Raw genomic sequence first — 19,997 nt, 5'->3', positions numbered from 1 at the left:
GAGCCTAACCTCAGTGGTGGGCATGACGTTAGAGGGAATCCTGAGGGACAGGATGTACATGTATTTGGAAAGGCAAGGATGATTAGGGATAGTCAACATGGCTTTGTGCATGGGAAATGAAACCTGATTGAGTTTTTTGAAGTAGTAACAAAGAGGATTGATGAGGGCAGTGCCATAGAGGTGATCTATATGGACTTCAGTATGGTGTTTGACAAGATTCCCCATGGGAAACTGATTGGCAATGTTAAATTTCATGGAATAAAGGGAGAACTAGCCATTTGGATACAGAACTGGCTCAAAAATAGAAGACTGAGAGTGATTTTTCAAACTGGAGGCTTGTGATCAGTGGAGTGCCACAAGGATCAGTGCTGGGCCCTCTACTTTTTGTCATTTACATAAATGATTTGGATGCGAGCATAAGAGGTACAGTTAGTAAGTTTACAGATGACACCAAAATTGGAAGTGTAGTGGATAGCGAAGAGGGTTTCCTCAGATTACAACAGGATCTTGACCAGATGGGCCAATGGGCTGAGAAGTGGCAGATGGAGTTTATTTCAGATAAATGGGAGGTGCTGCAGTTTGGGAAAGCAAATCGTAGCAGGATTTATACACTTAATGGTAAGGTCCTAGGCAGTGTTGCTGAACAAAGGGACCTTGGATTGCATATTCATAGCTCCTTGAAAGTGGAATTACAGGTAGATAGGATAGTGAAGGGGTTTAGTATGCTTTCCTTTATTGGTCAGAGCATTGAGTACAGGAGTTAGGAGGTCATGTTGCAGCTATACAAGACACTGGTTAGGCCACTGTTGGAATATTGCGTGCAATTCTGGTCTCCTTCCTATTGGAAAGATGTTGTGAAACTTGAAAGGGCTCAGAAAGGATTGACAAGGACGTTGCCAGGGTCAGAAGATTTGAGCTATAGGGAGAGGCTGAACAGGCTGGGGTTGGGGGGGGGGGGGGGTGTCCATATAGAGGTTTAAAAATTTTGAGGGGCATGGATAGGGTAAATAGGCAAAGTCTTTTCCCTCGGATCAGGGAGTCCAGAACTAGAGGGCATAGGTTTCGGGTGAGAGGGGAAAGATATAAAAGAGACCTAAGGGGCAACTTTTTCACACAGAGGGTGGTACGGGTATGGAATGAGCTGCCAGAGGAAGTGGTGGAGGCTTGTACAATTGCAACATTAGAGAGGCATTTGGATGGGTATATGAATAGGAAGGGTTTGGAGGGATATGGGCCGGGTGCGCGCAGTTGGGACTATATTGGGTTGGGATCTGGACGGGTTGGACCAAGGGGTCTGTTTCCATGCTGTACATCTCTATGACTTAAGTATAACTGATTTCGTAACACTAAGAAAGAATGACGCTCTTATTGGAGCTTACTTCAAGTCCCTAAATGCAAACTTCATTGCATGTGTTTCTTTTAACAATGAGATTTATCTTTAAGCTACATTGAAATGACTACATTTCAAAGAAGCAGTCTGACAGTGGTTGTGGATGGGGCTGGGACAGGTAAGGTGGTGAAGGAAGTCATCATTACGTATGTGGAACAGAACCACTGTTTTCAAGTGATTCTGGTAAGAGGCAGCATGCAGATAAAAGGAATCCAAGCAATGAACCTCAAGGAACTCCAGAATGGTGCAGGAGTGGGAAGAGAAATCATCAACGAAGTAAGTTTGACTCCAGATAGTTAAGATTGAAACTAAGCAGACAAAAGGAATGTTGTGATGAATTGCCACGGCAGCAAACAAGTCAGGGAGAAATGAGAAGGAATTATATAGCACAGACTCAGCTGCATCAGTATTGTGACAGAGTAGAAATCTTATCAGACAGATTCAAACTGGCAGACACAAAGATGGATAAGGAATGAGACACAATATTCTAAACAAGTTGACAAGGAGATATAGAGTTGGATCAGTGGCAGTTTTGAGCAAGTTGTTGATGACAGCAATTTTGAAACAGATTTGGACAGTACCTAAGGAATGGAAACTATTTCAATTATGGGCTGTCATAGGTCAGGAAGAGGTGGTCGATGGTTAGTAGTTTAATGAGTGTAGGATACAAATCAAAGTAATATGAAGCAAGATTTTTCTAGAGAGCGACACCAGTGGAAGAACCTCAAGATTTCAACTTTTACTTCAGACACAGGCACAGAATCTAGCATGACACTCCCTTAATATACTGAAATAGGATCTTCAGCTCAACTCAAAACACACATGAGACTTCGATGAACATGGCCGCAACCAAATATTGCCAACAGATTATGAAATTGCTGCAAAAAGCATTTGTCATTACAACATGGCTTTATTATATGACTCTGTACAATACAAACAAAAATACAGAGATGGGTAACATGTATACAGCTAAATGTGACTTTGTCCCTCCCACCCTCTCCCAACCGCCCTGCCTTCGGAGACCATGAATTCCATTTAGTAAGGAGATACAAGCTTGATTGCACTTAGCTGGAGAATGGTGCATTAATGGCTCCAGAGCTTACATGTAATGAAGTTCTTTAAGTCAGTTACAATAAAATGCAAGAGAAAGCATTTGTTGAATTCCCTCCCTCCCTCCCACAACCACCCCCACCTCCCACCCCATTATTTTCTAACATACAAAAGCTATGCTTTTTTTAAATTTTTCAGTTGGGCAATATATGAAGTATCTAAATTAATTGTTATAATAAGTGAAGCAGTTCCAAAAAAGGTAAATGAGTCGCTAGAGAACATTAATTATTCACTGGAAACAGCAAAAATCTAAGACAATACATTATGTAAGTGGCTGAGTTTCCACACAAGCCCTATAACATTTCTGTACATTGTGGGAACAGGAGAACACTGAAAAGGTGGAAAAGAAACTGGTGTTGCCCAGAACCAAAATCTGTTTAGACAAGACAATGCTATAGCTGCACCATATGAGGTTTTTATGTTATTTCTGAAGCAGAGGAAAGCTGCAACAAATTATAGCACTGCCACTTATAAACATCTTTCAAAGTTCCCACATCTATGGAAGAACAGACAATATTCTGTAAACAAATCAACCACCAGAACATGATTGCATGACAGTAACACATTTATCTGCATAAAAAGGGAGGCATCAGATTTTTGTTTTTAAAAAAAATTCAGACGTTGTGTCTCTACATGCATTACCCTAGGTAACTCAATACTTTTCTAGCTTCCTATTCTAGAGACTACAAATAGAAATTAATGTACAAACATTGTATTAGGTTGGCCATTTCACATGCTAATACATTAACATTATAGGTATAATAGGTGCAAAGTTGGATCCTTTCAAAATAAAGAAAAAAATTATGTCCAGGGCCGACAAATTGGCATGTAAGTAATTTGGTGGTCTTCAAATATTTTAAAAGATCTTCCCTTTTTTCTTGTTCTTTTCCAAGGTCCTTTGAAATAAAACAAAATACACACACATCAGTATAGTGCTATAAGTTGCTAAAAGTAGAACCAATAGAACTTTTTTAGAAAGTACACAATTTAAGTCCTGTTTAATCCTGAGTTGGAACATGCTAAACACCCTTGCTTGATCATTGATTAATTAGTTGGTCTCAGCTAGAATAGCTTATAGACATAGCAATAATTAATTATCTTGAAGGCTCTTATGGTGTAATGAAAGTGTCCCCATCTCTGAGCCAGGAGGACCAGGTTCAATTCCACCTGCCCCAGAGGTGTGAGATGTATCTCTATATAGGTTAAATTAGAAAATATCTAGTTCAGTACCTCAGGACGTTGGTGGGGATCAGGCTGTTAACCAGCAACTATTGTCAGAAATCAAGGGCATTGTGGGGATCAGACTACCATTATGAGGGAGTCACACAAGTAACACTCTTGCCACAGAGTCAGCATGTCATGGGTTCAGATCCACTGCAGGGCTTTGACCTCCAGGAATCACGTTAGTTCTGAGGTAGTGCTGCACCAAGGCTCACATGCACAGAGAGGATTTAAAGCATTGTCTAACACGGTTTAAAAGAACTGACATGTTCTCTACAATATCCTGGACAATATTTATTCCTCATTTTGAATCTCACTGAAACAGACTGATTCATCAAATATTATCTGTGGAATCTTATCGCGTACAAATTGGCTGTGATGTGTTTTCAACAATCCCACAATAACTACACCTTTATGCATACTTGGTTGGCAGTAATGCTCTTTGGGATATCTTGAGGTTACTAAAAGATACAATATAAATAAATGTCTATCCTCCTTCTTTCATTCATGGTCAAAGGCAGCTAATATTCTAAGCCCACAAAAACATCTGTAACTTGACAAGCTATCAAATAACCCACATTCCTGCAATTCCATCTTTTGTACTTAAGACAGCAGCAGGTAAAGTACTTCACTGCACCTTGGTTCATTACTGGGCAGCAGATTTTAGAGTCAGCTGTATAAAAGTCAATGATTTTGCTGGTAATCTGCTTTTCTTTCAGGCGGTTGTACTTTGCTGAACAAAGTTAGGAATTGCCACCCGAGTTGTATTTGTAAAATAATGTCTAAAGGGCCGATGTTGGACTGGGATGGATAAAGTTAAAAATCACAACACCAGGTATAGTCCAACAGGTTTATTTGGAATTACGAGCTTTTGCAGCGCTGCTCCTTCATCAGGTAGTTAACACGAATCAAATGGCCTCTATCTGTGCTGCCAAACCTATTAGCACAATACCAGGTTGTAGTCTATTTGTAATAGTTCAAGTACTGGGGAATTGTACAAGACTAAAGCCAATGTCATCTTATCAAAGAAATTGTCTGAGAATTGTTAATGGAAATTCACAGCAGTGAGCCACAGTCATTTTCAGAGTTCACTGAAGTGAAATTAGGGTTTGCCAGAAAAGAGTGTCCATTCCCAGACACTGCAAGCATTGTCATTTATGATTAGGTCACAGTTTCACATTGTGCAGTTTTGGAAGCTGATAAAAGGCAGGCAGTTTAAGCAACAGTGAGACTATCATGGCACAAAACATTTCACCTGCACTAACTCTATAATAATATGATAGTCATATGGTAACATGACACACTGGTAATGTGTTGATGTGTGCAGTACTGTATTGACTCAAACAAAATGACAAGAATTCAATATTCTGCATAATTATCAACCCTCCATTAAATTTAAACTCAACACTCACAGCAGCAATTTTCTAGACATAGTATTGAAGTTGCACAAATCCACAGGTGTCAGTTAACAAAAGCTTCCCATTCCCCTACAAAAAAGACTAATATACATCTACACATAAAAAGTCATAATCCTAAACACCTTCCCAATCAGTGAGGTCACAGCTTTTGTCTCAATGGCATAAACCATTCTTACTGCACTTCTGATTTAAATGTAACAACTGACGAAATGTTCATGACATTAGCATCCATAATATTCTCATATGATAGCCCTTGAACATCCTGAAGCTGGAGATATCACATTCATTTACAAATCTTTACCTCAGTGATGTTAAGTTTTCCTGACTCAGTTTGTTGAGTGTTCTTTCTTTCCATATTTAAAATATACTTTTATCTTCACAGCCAACAATCTCACCCATGCCACTGACTTCAGTCTTGCTGCTTCTCCCCATCTCACCCACTTACAGTCTTCTTGCCTGCCCAGTCTATCTCTGAAGTCTCGTTTCCTCCCACATCTGCCCTCCCAGACACACTCAAACCTCTTGCACTATTCTCCCCATCTCAGCATTCCTTCCATTTCTTTAGTAGCCACGTCCTTCCGATTCCCAAAATCTGCCCCCAGTTTCTCCCACAACATGCCCTGGTTGGCACATGCCCCAACTGCTCACGACCCCATTACAGGCTGCTTGCTTCTCTCCTGCATTTGTTACAAGTCATCAGCAAAAGGGGAGATAATTAGCCTATGACAGAAGCAGATCCTCACCATTTCTGTCAATTCCTATATCGAGGCAACTTTTCTCTGATTGGTTATCCCATGAGTGAATTTTCCATTTGGAGATACCATTTCACCCATCACCCTACGCATTTTGAGCAGTAGTGTAAAATGTGACAGCACCACTGTGAGAGAGAAGGTAACCATAGTGATCGGGAGAGTTTTGAAGGTGGAGAAAATTCTTTCACTGGAACTATGACTAGGATTAGATGAGTTAGAATTTTAGCTAAATTATGAAGAATTTGAGGGAACAGGAAAGCGTGTGATCTTGAAGTGAATGATGTGGAAATAAACTTAAAATAATTATGGGAAGATATTTATTCATATGTAGAGATTGTAAGCAGCTTAGATTTAATCTAACAATTAACAATGGATGACTATGAGGAAAGATGAGGCAGTTGAGTTATTTTTGGCTTGCTGTAACAAACAGGCAGAAGACAAACAGGTACTGAATACCCTCCATAGGTGCTATAAATAGCTATGGCTCCAAGCACTGGCATTACCATTATTTAAGTCCAAAACTGGTGAATCAATGCATTTTTTTCAGAATCAAGCATGTGATAGGTGAGGGGAGGTTCTACCTAGTGGAATCTAGTTTTTGCTGCTCCAGAATGCGCTGTTGAGCTTCCCAATTCTGCTTCTCATCTTCAAACTGGCGACGTTTTTCTTCAAGTTCTTTGTGCTGTGCCTCTAAATTCTTCTTCATTTGTTCATGGCGTCGCTGGAGCTAGAAGACACAAAGCAACTACGTTAAAGTGTCTTCAAATCACTGTCCCTGAATTGGTGTCCCTGCTATTTCTTATACTCATTACAACACTTTGCTGCCTTCAGCACCCTTGTCAAGCCATTAATGTAGTGCTCATTCCATAGTCTGCTCAGATGAGGATAAAATAGCAATATTTCACTGCAGGGGGAAGGATGAAGGAACAAGTTTTGAGAAACTGTTCACTTTGCTACTCAGTTCAAACACTTGCTGCTGGAATTTGCAGAGTAACAAAGCTGTTTCCCTCGCCCTTCCAACTATGAGCCCCAATTAATTGCTATACCAGCAGGCTGATGGGATTTGTCTAGTTAACCAATCAATACTTCAGAATGTGAGAATTATTTTATGTAGTGAAGTGATCACACACTGCTTCATCATAAGCAGTGTCTATTTTGAAATCCATGAATAGAAAGGTCAGAAAATTAAAAGTATTCAATACCTCTGCCTCAGAATCTTTCAACTTCTGAATCTTCTCCTTGACTTTCATTTCAAAGACTTGTTCCATTTCCATCTCCATCTTCTTCATCTTTGCCACATGTTCTCTCCGTTCTTCTTCCATTTGAGCCAGAGGGCTTCTACAATCAGTAAAAAAGGATTCATGACTAAGTTCCACATCGTATAATACAGGCACATCAGATTTGAAAATACTGTTTTCAGTTTGAGGTGTCCCAAACTCATAAGCACATCAATGCAATCAAGTGATTTCCATATCATCTAAATGTTGAATTTAAAAGTTAGAGAAATGGAATAACAATGACGGCTTCACATCTCTGTAGAAATCACTGTCCTTACATCTATTAAATCAAGATGAAAAGCTCAAGGATAGAGGGGCGTTTTCCCTTTTGAATACATTGCATAAGTACATGAATGCTGAGATTGACAATTTAGTTTACTTATAGGCTTCCTCAAGTTATTTATGCTAACAGCTCCAGCTTCGGTTATAAATCTAGGAAGACTTCCTTTAAACACTACAAATAAGTGTAGTGTTTTTGCCCTTGAGTAAAGTACCATATATGCAGCTGATTTTACCGATTAAGCTACTCTGATTGGGCATGGAATGAATTATCTCAAAATTGGGGCAAAACATTACAGAGAAGGTCCAATTAATACCTATTTCAACAGTAAGTTTAATACTTGTACAACAAAGCTCAACTCTCTTCAGTATCAACGAAATTCTTGACTGATATATTTTCATTAGATGGAGAGAGAAAGGAAAGGCAAGTGTTCTAAAGCATTCATTGAACACCCAGTACTGCAGACACCCAATGAAACCATCTCCATATTTGCACGTTTACATCTCTCACACATTCAGAAGCACTCAATTTTTAAAAACATGCCAAAAAGTCAACTCGGATGCAAGTGATTGCAAAGTTAAACATCAATAAAATCACAGGATTTCCAAAGCCAAGTGTTCGATACCTAGAGAAATGAAAAAAAAGCAAAACAAAATGCAAAACCAGTCAGAAGAATCTTGAAGAAAAATATCCCAGTCATCCTGACAGAAATCATTAAGTTTCAAGATCAGTATACTGACGGTACCAACAGTCAAAAGAAGTTATTCTGCTTTCCTGTAGAACACTGCTGGGGTACGATATTACCCTATATCCTTTGGTTAAAGTCACCAGCTTCCATTTCTCCTAGATAGCCATCAGAAGGATGCAATCATAAGCTGACTCATTAATATCAATCGCAATGATCGCAACACCATTTACACCTTACTTCCGATGAACAAAAAGTGAAAAGCGAAAAGAATAAGTGCCTGGTACTGCTACACCACAAGAAATAAGACAATTGGCTGGCCTCCACTCCAAACAGGACTAGTTTAACTGTCTAAACAGAGGGAAGCAAAACGCAGTTCAAGATCATACATACAAGCATTTATGCATGGAATTATTTTCATCTTTCCTATCAATCACCCATACATTTACAAAAAAAATGTTTAATTAGCAAGAACATGCGCTGAGAATACTGCTCCAAAAATATCATTGCTGAATTATAAAAATCAAACTTATAACTTTTGTCTAACGTAATTCTATCACACAGTTTGAAAACAAATATTTAAGTTAACTTTTACATCTTCGGCATTACATCCGGACATTTCAATCAATCATTCATTGCTTCCTTCACCAATTTTTGGCAATAAGATATATTTTTGGAACAAGCAGTGCTTTTAAAATTAAGACTACATTGTGACAATAACAAAGAAATCCCCACTTGATGTCAGCGAGACAAGACTTTTGCAACCAATGGAACTGAAATTCAAGTTCTTGCTTAAAGTGTATTGGGACATTCTTACAAATAATTTAAACAACCACTTACATGCCTTCAACTGTGTCAAATCTAAAAAGAGAAACAGATACACAGACACTTAGGATGAGGAAAATACAGATTTGCATTAAATTACATGGAGAAGTTATAAAGATGAAATAGAACATTTAAAAATTGGATATTGTGCAATTTCATTCAGTGGCTCAAATGTGTGACATCCCAAGAATACAAGTCTATAAATATTCAGAAACTTCCATGATATGCAAGGTACCCAACTATAATTTGAACTGTCCACCTTTGACCTCACCCCGAACTGAAACTAACTGAATTGGCTAAAGAATTTAAAATATGATTATTTGGTGAGTTTTTGCTATGCAAGACATAAAATGCTCAGCTATCATGTGAAAATTAAGTTTCACTATTTGGTGAGCCAGTGACAAAAATAAAAATGAATGGCTCTTCAGCTATTAGCCTCATGAATTGTTTACAAAACTAATCAGCTGGACAAGAAATAAAACAGGACAAAGACAAACATCTGACTGCCAACTCTTCACTGTCCTGAATAAATCTGAAGTTTATTAAGCAGCATTACTTGTTCTGAAATACTACTTATATTTAACCCACAGTAGACATTAAATTGCAACATATTACCTTGCACAGCACAGGTATTCTGACTAAGTTGGCACTTAGTTTATTCACAATCACTCTACATTCCAAATTTCTTGACTCAAAATCCTAATGTTTGAACAACTTATTTCAGCTTTACAAAGACAGTATTTCTTCTGAACAGTGCACTCAATTTAAGGTTTAAGCTGAAAAGCAGTCTTCAGATTTTGAAAGCAATTAAATTCAAGAACATTTCAATTATTCTACATTCTTTTACCATTTCAGTTTTTGAAATAACAGGTATCTTGAGAAATACTGTCTTCAAACTCCATGTTTTTAAAAATGTGTATTTTCTTTATACCAATCATGTGAAAGAACATGGCGAAAACATGGGCCAGGGAAAACAATTCTTAAATGACAGCCCAAGAACAATTAGTTGAAATGCACATGGTCTTAAAACTACAAAGAAATTAGCTGATTGAGAAATTTTTAAAAAAACAACAGCTAAACACTGCGCTCATTTCCACCAGGAAGAGTTTGGAGAGATATGGGCCAGGTGCTGGCAGGTGGGTCTAGATTGGGTTGAGTTGGAATATCTGGTCAAAATGGACGGGTTGGACCGAAAGGTGTGTTTCCGTGCTGTACATTTCTATGACACTTTGACTCTAATTTCCCACTAACCAAGCAATTGCTTTCAGTCCTGCCAGCAAATCCAAGTATAAAGGCTCAATAATTCAAAATCAAATCAAGTATCACTACAAGCTGATCTCATGCATTCACTGTTGGAATGATATAGATTGTGTAGAATCATACAGCATAGAAACAGACCCTTTGGTCCAACCCATCCGCACCATATCGGCATTAATCTAGAAATTGTCTGGCCATTCACTTGGTTGTGGTCAATTGCATGGTATGGGCAAGCACAGAAGAAAATGGTTAAATATGTCATTGGTTTGGGATAGTAATATAGAGTTGAGGCTCTGTGCAGACCAAAATAGTTATGCATTCGAGTTCCAAATCTTTCAACATTACCTCACATGCCATCTTTGAAAAAAAAACTCCAGACCTTGACTAAACATTATGGATATAAGCAAATAATGACAATTCTCTTCTTACATAAGAGATAAATCAGACCGACGAACATTCAACTGACTGTTGCCTATTCTTCGTTTGTAAAGTATTTGAAAGCACCCACAACCGTTATTCATTATTACAGAACAGAAAACTCCACTCCATCAGTTCAGAACACAAACGTTTGGGAAGCCAAGTGCTTCTTGCGGATGTAGAACAAAGCAAAGCATTTTAAGCACAGCAGATTGTACAAGGATTTCAGATGCTTGCTGGCTGAAACATAATGTTTAAATAGTAAGTATTTCCTTGAAGCATGTAGAGCATTTTCAAATGTTTCACTAGTTTTGATGACCACACTTACTTGGTATAAAGAGGCTGAAGGGTTGAGTAAAAACCTAAAACAGTAAAAAAAGGATGGAAAGTACTTTCTTACTTGGTCAACTGTCCTTTGTTTTTATTGTTATCAACACCATTATATGTGACTGCAGCCAGCTTTCTGCTCCTGTAGTTCTCGTAGTGAACATTGTTTGTTACATCTTTCAGATCTTGCATATGAGTTCTGCGGAGACAGAGAAAAACAGAGGTTACACAAGTCAGCAGACAATTCACATAGCTCTGAACACTATTTCAAACAAGTTTCATCAGCAGCATCACAGTAATGGATAATATTTGGCCAAGTGACCGAATATTTCATTTGATAACCTTTAATCAAAAATATTACTGAATACAATTTTAATAGATTCCTAATGCAAGTCTGCTTCAATTTAAGCTGTTTATCTAAAGAACTACATTTCATTTTAAAATCCATTTCTGTAATAAATCTCAGGGTTGAGTGAATTTCAAAGCTATGACATTGAGAAAAATCAATATGGTGAAACTGCCAAAACTTTAGAATTTGGGTAGCAATAGGAGCTTCACCAATCTGTGCCCTCTCCACCAACCTCCAGCCCGTGATCATAAAATCATCTTTATGTCCTACACATTAAAAAGGTATGACTATATCTTAACATCAGCCACCTTTCAGGCTGTAAATACATTTGAATGAAAACTAGTTCACACAAAATGTGCATTCAAAAAAAAAAAGGACAAACAGCACAGGTTGCTCCTAACAGCTTGCAACTCAGATAGGTCCACATCAGGTGCAAGATGATAACTGTGTAACTAACCTCCAGAGGGCTGGCATAAATCTGCTTTTTCACAGCATCTTTCACAGACACAGTCACGCCGTTTGTATGCAGAGATGCAGCACCAACTGGTTGACAGCCATCCAACAATCAAATCTTTATGCTACAATTGCCAGAGAGTTGATCTTGCACCGAAGAATAGAAATAAGCCTGCACACTCGTCACTCTATTCTTTCTCGTAACACTGAAGCAGAATACAAGTAGCATTGCAGTCTCCAAACTTATGAAACAAAGAATACAAGACTGTAGCATAGAGTGTCTGTTCCTTTCTAAACAAGTCAGCTTTTGAAAAAGGAGACTTTGTTCTAAACTCCTATTTTTGATACATTGCCAAAATAAATTACATTAATGTTCAAACTAATCCATAGAGATTCCCTAGGTGACATTTACCTGAGGCACTTAGATTTGATAAGTCATGCTTCAAAGCTCAAGAATAGATGTTAATAAAATGTTTTCAAAGTGCAAACAAAGGGTGCTTTTGCTTGCTTTCATTTTTCCATGCCCAGAACAATTGAAATTGAAGAAACCATTATACCAAAGGAGCGCAGTAAGATATACAAACTTTTTACATTACACCCAGGATCATTCTCATTTTCCAGTTCTGAAATTCCCATTTGTGAATGTGGAATTTGAAATAAACAGTTCAGCAACTCTATGGACTCTTCCCTCTCTGGGTGAAGAAATTTCTCCTCCTCTGGTCCAAAATGACAAACCTTGTACCTTTTAGTTCTGATCCACGGATTTACCCTGCATTTACCCTGTCTCATCCTGTTCAAAATGTAGACATTTCTTGAAATGCTGCTTCATTCATCTAAACTAGAGAAAACTTAGTCCTACCTCATCTTATTTGCCTTTGTCCGAGTTGTGCCATCGCAGGAATCACTCTGGTAAACCTTGGCTGCACTACTACTTTGGCCGGAAAACCCTTCTGCAGATCAGAAGACCAAAACTACACACAATATTCCAGGAATGGGCTCAACAGGGCCCTATACCGTTGCAGAAAGACATCCCTGCGCCTGTACTTCCTCTCACTAGGAAAGCCAACATACCATTTGCCTCCTACACTGCTTGCTGTACCTGTAAACTTACTTTGAGCAACTGGCACCAGGTCTTCCTGCACATTCTCCTCAGTTTATAATAGCTAATAGTCTGCCTTACTCTTTTTACTACCAAAGTGGGCAACCTCCCAATTATCCAAATTCTTCTGCATTTGCCCACTCACTCAGCTTTTCCATGTCTCACTGAACCATCTCTGCATCCTCCTCACAGCTCACCCTTCCAGAGTTCTGTGGAATCTGTAAATTCGGAGACATTACATTTAGATCCCTTGCCTAGATCATTTTCGTTCATTCACACTCTTCCCTGACTGTTTATCGTTTTTCTATCAATCTCAGTACACTGCAACTCAGGCATTTGAATTTTAAACATTAATCTCTGGTGGGACTCTCAAAATCCTTCTGCAAGTACAAATAAACCACATCCACTTCATCAACTCTACTGGTTACATCCCTGAAGAATTCCAGTAGATTTCCCAGGCACAATTTCCCTTTTGTAAATCCATGTTGACTGTCTGATATAGCCACTATTTTCCCAAGTTCTCTGCTATGAAATCTTTGAAAATGGGCTCCAGCATTTTCCCCACCATTATCAGACTAACTGGCCAAGAATTCTTCATTTTCTTTCTGTTATTTGCATAATATGTACTGCGAACCCTTGCTGTCTGCCCTGACCCTCCAGGTGTCCTTTAGCTGCTCTGAAACATTCCTAACCCTAGTGTCAGAAAGGTACGAAAGTTTACCGTACTTGTCAAAACCCTGTAGGACAAACATGTTTCCATTAACAAGACAGGGTTCTATAGTCACCTGTTTGTTTTCGGACAAAAGCTGAATGTAACCACTGTCGTAGAAGGATTCACTGAATGTGTTTATTTTTATTAAAAAAAGAAAACCCTTCACCAAAAGAAACCGACACCTATAAGAGTCTAATTTCTACTCCAAATCCATTATTCGAGCTTTATCAAACCATGGAAAAAATTAAGGAGTTCAAGACCAAACTCAATTTATGCAAGAAATTTATGCATTTCTAAGTCTGACCAAAGTCAGTTAAAGCATTAAGGAATTAATACTTTGTGAACGCTCCTAAGAATCTTAAAAAAAAAAGTTAAGATCTAAGATTCTGCATTACAGAGACATCCTGAAAGCAAATTGTTGAAAGCAGATACATCAATACATTGTTTTTTTTCCCCCAATTTTGATTATTACAATGGTACATGTTCCTTCACACTGAGATCGGTATACTGAAGTTGGTTAGAACCTAATCAGCTTTTTAAATAGTAGGGTTAAAATCTTGGTTTGAATTTGAATGATAAAATTGTGACACTAAATTTCTTACACCCATTTCTAGTTTTGCTCATTTTCCCCAGCCTGATTAAAAAAAGCAAGAGAAACTCCCATTAAACATTTGCAAAGTACAGAAAACAACCAGGTCTACTAGATTCAACTGTGGCTTATTGAGAATTGAATAGACAACATTTGCACACAACTCCACCAGTGTAAAGAATAATTCATGTGATTTTCACTAGACACATCATACTAAAACATGCTTAAAAATGATTGCAGTGGTAATATCATGACTCATTGATCTTTTAATTTACTAATGATGCAGGAACCTATTGCCACAGATTTTACAACTCCATTATCAAAGTATATGTGGAATCAACACAAGATATGGAGTCAGGCTTCACTTAATTAGTTTCACATATTTAACCAGAAAAGAAGGGGGTGTAGTTTAAAATGGAAAGTAAAATGTATGTAAAAACATTAATTTTCCCAGTACATCATTGCGTAAAATACATTGAAAAAATAAAACTTAAAAAACAGAGAATAGAATGAGGAGCTATTAAACCCAATGAACCTGCTCCCCATTCAGTATGGTTATGACCGTCATCAACCAACTGCATACACAGTTCCCATTTGCTCTCCATACCCTTCGATTCCTTTAGCCCAAAGAACCATGATATCCCTATTTGAAAACATTTATTATCTTCAACTTTCAGTTGCAGAGCATTCCATAGATGCATCTCTGAGTGAAGAAATGCAACCATATCTCAGCCCTAACTAGCCCAACCTTTATCCTTAAGCCATGATTCCTGGTTCTGAACTCTCCCATTAGCAGGAACATCCTGCCGGTCCAGTCGTGTGAGAATTTTCCAAGCCTCCATACAAGCCCCCCTTCATTCTATGAAACTCCAGTGAATTAGTTCTAAACAGAGCGTCTCTCTTCACAAGACCAAAACTGAATACAATAGGGCAGGATGATTCCAGGAAATAGGGCCTTGGGGAGTGTTGCCAAATAAAGAGACCTAGGGATTCAGATGCACAGTTCCTGGAGAGCGCAGTTGCAGAGAGACAGTGTGATGGTGGTGGTGTTCAGCACACTTGCCTTCTTTGGTCACAACTTGGAATAGAGGAGTTTGAACATCATGTTAGAGCTATGCAGGACATTGGTGAGGCCACTTTTAGAATATTTCTTACAAATATGGTAGCCCTTGAGGGAAAGGACATTGTTAAACTTGAGAGGGTGCAGAAATGATTTACAAGGTGCAGCTGGAACTGAAGGGTTTGAATTACAGTGAGAGGCTGAATAGCCTGGGGGTTTTTGTCTGGGAGCATCAAAGGCTGAGTGTGATCTTAGAGATTTATAAAATCATGAGGAATGTGAATAGTGCGAATAGCCGAAGTCTTTTTCCAAGGATGGGGGAGCCCAAAACTAGAGGGCATAGCTTTAAAGTGAGAGGGGAAAGATTTAAAAAGGACATGCGAGCTAACTTTTTTTACGCTGAGGGTGATGCTCATATGGAACAAGCTGCCAGAGGAAGTGGTGGAGAAGAATAAAATTACAAGATTAACAAGTCATCTAGATGGATATATGAATAGGAAGGATTTAGAGGGATATGGGCCAAATGCTGGCAATTGGGACTAGGTCAGATTGGGATGTCTGGTTGACATGGACAAGTTGGACCAAAGGGTCTGTTTCCATGCTGTATGATTCTACAATACTCCAGGTGTGGTCTCAACAAAGCCCCATAAAATGTCAATTCCCCAATTTGAATTTAGTAGAACTTTTCTATCACACATGAGCTTCAGCAACATAAGTAGATCCACCTCTTCTCTTTCAACACTTACATAAAATGCCAGCAACGTAGTCATTTTTCCTGTTATGGAATACCTGGAGGTGTTTTTTGGGGGGAGGGCAGGGGTAAGAGCAAGTAGAACAAGTGCCAAAATCCTTTGTGTTTTGATAATCACTCTTCAAATATAGATCAAAATAGATCTAACATTACTCAAGTATCTTATGTATTGACATACGTGACATACTTGACAGCTTTTGAAGTTCTGAAATAAAAAATGTATTATTGGTGAGAGAATGCAAACACATGTAGCTGACCAAAGAGATCTCAAAAAACTAACAGATGCCAACAAACACCCAGCTTTGTCAAAGATGACAATCCATTAAAAAGCTGGAAATTCAAATAGAGAACAAAATTAATCACAAAGGCTTTCTTAAGGCCACAAATAGAAATAACTGATTATCTTAAATACTTTAAATGATATTTGATACCAGGATTTTTGTTGCTTTCACATTGTTTTCTGCAATTCAATTTGTTTACCTACACAACACCGCTTCAAGCTGTTATTCAAGGGACTCTGCCTCTTTCCATTATGATTATCAGCTGAAGTCACCACATGAATTGCAAGGGAAAATGAATTGAACCTGTTCAGACATTTGATAAAGTTGCAAACTTGGCATGGTGGGAGCAGTTTCCAGTAATTTCTGCTTTGTGCAGTGATCACACGTTGAGAGTAGATGGTTTTGCGCCGGGGGGGGAGGGGAAATTGAGCTGTTACATTGAGAATCAGTGTAACTAACAACAAACTGCAAAAAATTACATACTTCAGCTGTTCTTATTGTTTGCATACAATCTTTCAAAGAAGCTATTCCAAACGTGTGTGTCATTAATATACCATGTTGGATTTAGGGTAATTGGGTGCTCACATGTAACAGCAGAAGGTGCTTGCCAAGTTAAAGGATACCAAAGGCACTTGGTTTTGTAAATGTTCAGGTGTGCACCTCAAAGAAAGGGGAATTTTATTGTTTTATTTTTTGTTTGTGTAATAAAAGATTGCCATTTTCATTACGCCACACAGAGTTACGCAGTTGTTAAAATAGTAGAATTGAACAAAATATTTGGGCTGTTGGGACAATCATAAGCTTTGTAAGAGACCAAATTTGGAATATAGTTCCTTGATAGGACACTAGAGTCCTAGTTGGAGCAAATAAGTGATTGAGGGACTGCATTATCTTTTTGTTCTTGGAATATGGATGAAGCAGCATTTAATCCCCAAGCAGATCCAGTTGGCCACTTAATTGGGAATATGCCACATGCAGGATAGCATAGGGAAGACTGATAGGATTTCTTCCTACCTAACTGGAAGCTATTATTCTTACCACCTGAAATCAAAAGGATCTCAAAGTGTTAGATAGGAAAAAGGTACTGGAAAATATGTGAACAAGACCCAACAAAATTTGCTTTTGACATCAAAATTTGCAAACGAGATAGTGGTGATATTTCATTTTGTCAAGACAGAGTGAAGTATAAAATGACTTGGATTTCCAAGACCACAATGAACATTAGTTTAAGGACACTAAACTGTATGCATGGCTGCCAAATGTCAAAGATCTCAACAGGTGCACGAAATTGCATAGGTTGCTACTGAACTACTCCCAATGGGTGGCACTGATCATATTAGATCACCACAGCATGTTATAGTGTTTGACTGGACTTGTCAAATTTGTTTAATGTCATTTCCACCAGTGGGGTTGAGTTACTAATGTCAATTGATAATAGTACAGCAATTGACATTCTTGAGACCTTCAGGGGTAGTCAGTGTTCTTGTTGAAATTCTAAGTAATGTATGGAAAGCTATGCAATGTTATAATGAGATGTACTTCAAGCATGATGCTTTCATGAGATGGTTAAATCTGAACATTATCTTTAATCACATTTGCAAAACTGATGCTTCAAGTGCAAATGGAGTTAATTCAGTATACAATGGCAGGATTTCAGAATGAAAGTGCAACCTAACATGTTTGAATATTATAGCAGCAACATGCCATCAGAAATGTTGGAGCATTTTACAGGGAAGTCATCCCTAATAGTTTTTAGTTAGAACTGATAAATAGCAAGGCTCAAAAGGGAATGGCTATCTTAAACTCGAACAGGGATATAATGACATGCAGTCAGGAAAAGAAATGTAAAACATTTTTGTACTGTTAATTACAAGATTTTGTGATGCTGCCCTTGAGGAAAGAGGAACAAGGACAGAATTTGAAGGGCATGGCAATTGCGAACAAGGTGCGATGTAAGCTGTGTTGAATGCATGGATAATAAAGACTGAATGGATAGCACAGAAAAAGTTGCCAATGAAACTGACTGTTGAAAGATGTTAAAGTAACTGTCAGAACAAGGACAACAGAGAATGGAATGCTGTATTTACGGGAGATGTTTACAGGACTGGCCTGAAAATGACAAATGATAGGAGTCCAAAATATCATCATGGGGAAAATGCTGGAGACTCTTGAGAAACACCTCAGGGTAAGTGGGCCAAGGAAGCTAGAACTCTGGCAGCTATGTGTGACTAAAAATAACAGGCGATTCTGTCCAGCAACAAGTATTATTAACATAGCACCTTTTACAAAGTAAAAATGTTCCATGGGTCTAATAAATGTTACAAAACCAACTTAACAAGAAACCATGGAGATACAGAACACGAGTACCAACACATGGTCAAAGGGGTAACTAAGGAGATTTTGGGAGAAACGCAAGGATTGGTTACGACAGTTACTTAGATAGATTAATAATTATTTATATGCTCAAAGGATAGGGGTACAGTGACAGTCAGAATCCACACAGTGTAGAAGCAGGTCATTTGACCCATTACACAGAGCCTCCAAAGACATTCCAAGTAGACCCATCCCCCCACCCTCCTATTCCCATAATCCTGCATTTCCGATGGCATACTACCTAGCCTGTACAGCCCTGGACACTATGGACAATTTAGCATGGCCGATCCACAACACCTGCATAACGATGGACTGTGGAGGAAACCGTACCACCCAGAGAAAACCCACTCTGGCACAGGGAGAATGTGCAAACTCCACACAGACAATCACCCAAGGCTGAAATCGAACCTGGATCCCTGGAGCTGTGGGACAGCAGTGCTAACCACTGAGCCACCATGCTACCCAGTGTTACTGGACTAATAATCCAGAGGTTCAGCATAATTCAAATCTCAGCATAGCATTTGGTCTAACGTAAATTTAGGGTACTCCAACTGTTTCATCAATGGTGTAAACAAAATGTCATTTTCATAAAATCTCATCTGATTCACTAATGTATTTTAGTGAAAAAAATCTGCCATTCCTACTAGTCTGGGCAACCTAGGCTCCAGACTCTCAGCAGTGTGATTAAATGCCTCTGAAATGGCCTAGTAAGAAACTTATTTGTAGCAATTATGAATAGTTATAAATGCCAATGACACCCACAACCCATCAAACACTAAAGAAAATGACTGATTATGGACAGCAGAATAGCAGAAAGTGAGTACTGCCATTTACCAGCAATACAATTGTTTTTAAGTTGTCAAAAATTTAAAAGTTCAGAGATAAAACAACCAAGATTTTCAAGCAACAATCAGATGGGAGACAGGTTTCCAACAATGATGAGCATGCTGAGGAACTGGAAAGCTGCTTTGAGAAACTAAAAACTCTGAAGTGCAATGTTTTTTGAACAGTAGTTTTAATAACTAAAGAAGCACCTGTTTCTCCTAATATGGGAGTCAATGGTTGTTGGAGCACTGAATGCATTACCACAGGAATTGGGTGGGCCAGTGACCAATGCTGCTTCAAAGTAAAGACTGTACTAGGTTTTTGGAAGGAGAAATAGAAAACACTCAAGTGGTCAGGGGCAGTTGGATTAGCCTGGCAAAGAAATGGCATGACCTCAATGGTATTCTCCTATGTTTTAAAATAAGCAAAACACCATAGGTGCTGGAAATGTGAAATACTGAAACTAACACCTACAGTGAGAAAAACAGGATTAATACCTAAGGTTGATGACCTCATCAGCACTGGAAACAGGAAGTATCTGTAATA

General features: G+C 38.4%; 1 protein-coding gene across 1 annotated transcript in view; it reads right to left on the bottom strand.

Moving 5' to 3' along the window:
- Positions 1–2,280: 2,280 nt before the first annotated feature.
- The window catches only part of LOC132815183 (septin-7), a 115,967-nt gene continuing 98,250 nt past the window's right edge, over positions 2,281–19,997 (bottom strand). Inside the window, exons 10-14 of the mRNA XM_060823998.1 lie at positions 11,033–11,158; positions 8,974–8,994; positions 7,094–7,229; positions 6,473–6,618; positions 2,281–3,396 (exon numbers count right to left, since the gene is read on the bottom strand). Coding sequence (XP_060679981.1) covers positions 3,357–3,396; positions 6,473–6,618; positions 7,094–7,229; positions 8,974–8,994; positions 11,033–11,158 — 469 coding nt within the window. The 3' untranslated portion in view covers positions 2,281–3,356. The remainder of the gene's footprint in view (positions 3,397–6,472; positions 6,619–7,093; positions 7,230–8,973; positions 8,995–11,032; positions 11,159–19,997) is intronic.

The sequence above is a fragment of the Hemiscyllium ocellatum genome, chromosome 4 (assembly GCF_020745735.1).
Source record: "Hemiscyllium ocellatum isolate sHemOce1 chromosome 4, sHemOce1.pat.X.cur, whole genome shotgun sequence".
NCBI classification, from domain to species: Eukaryota; Metazoa; Chordata; class Chondrichthyes; order Orectolobiformes; family Hemiscylliidae; genus Hemiscyllium; species Hemiscyllium ocellatum.
This window is presented reverse-complemented; position numbering and strand designations above follow the sequence as displayed.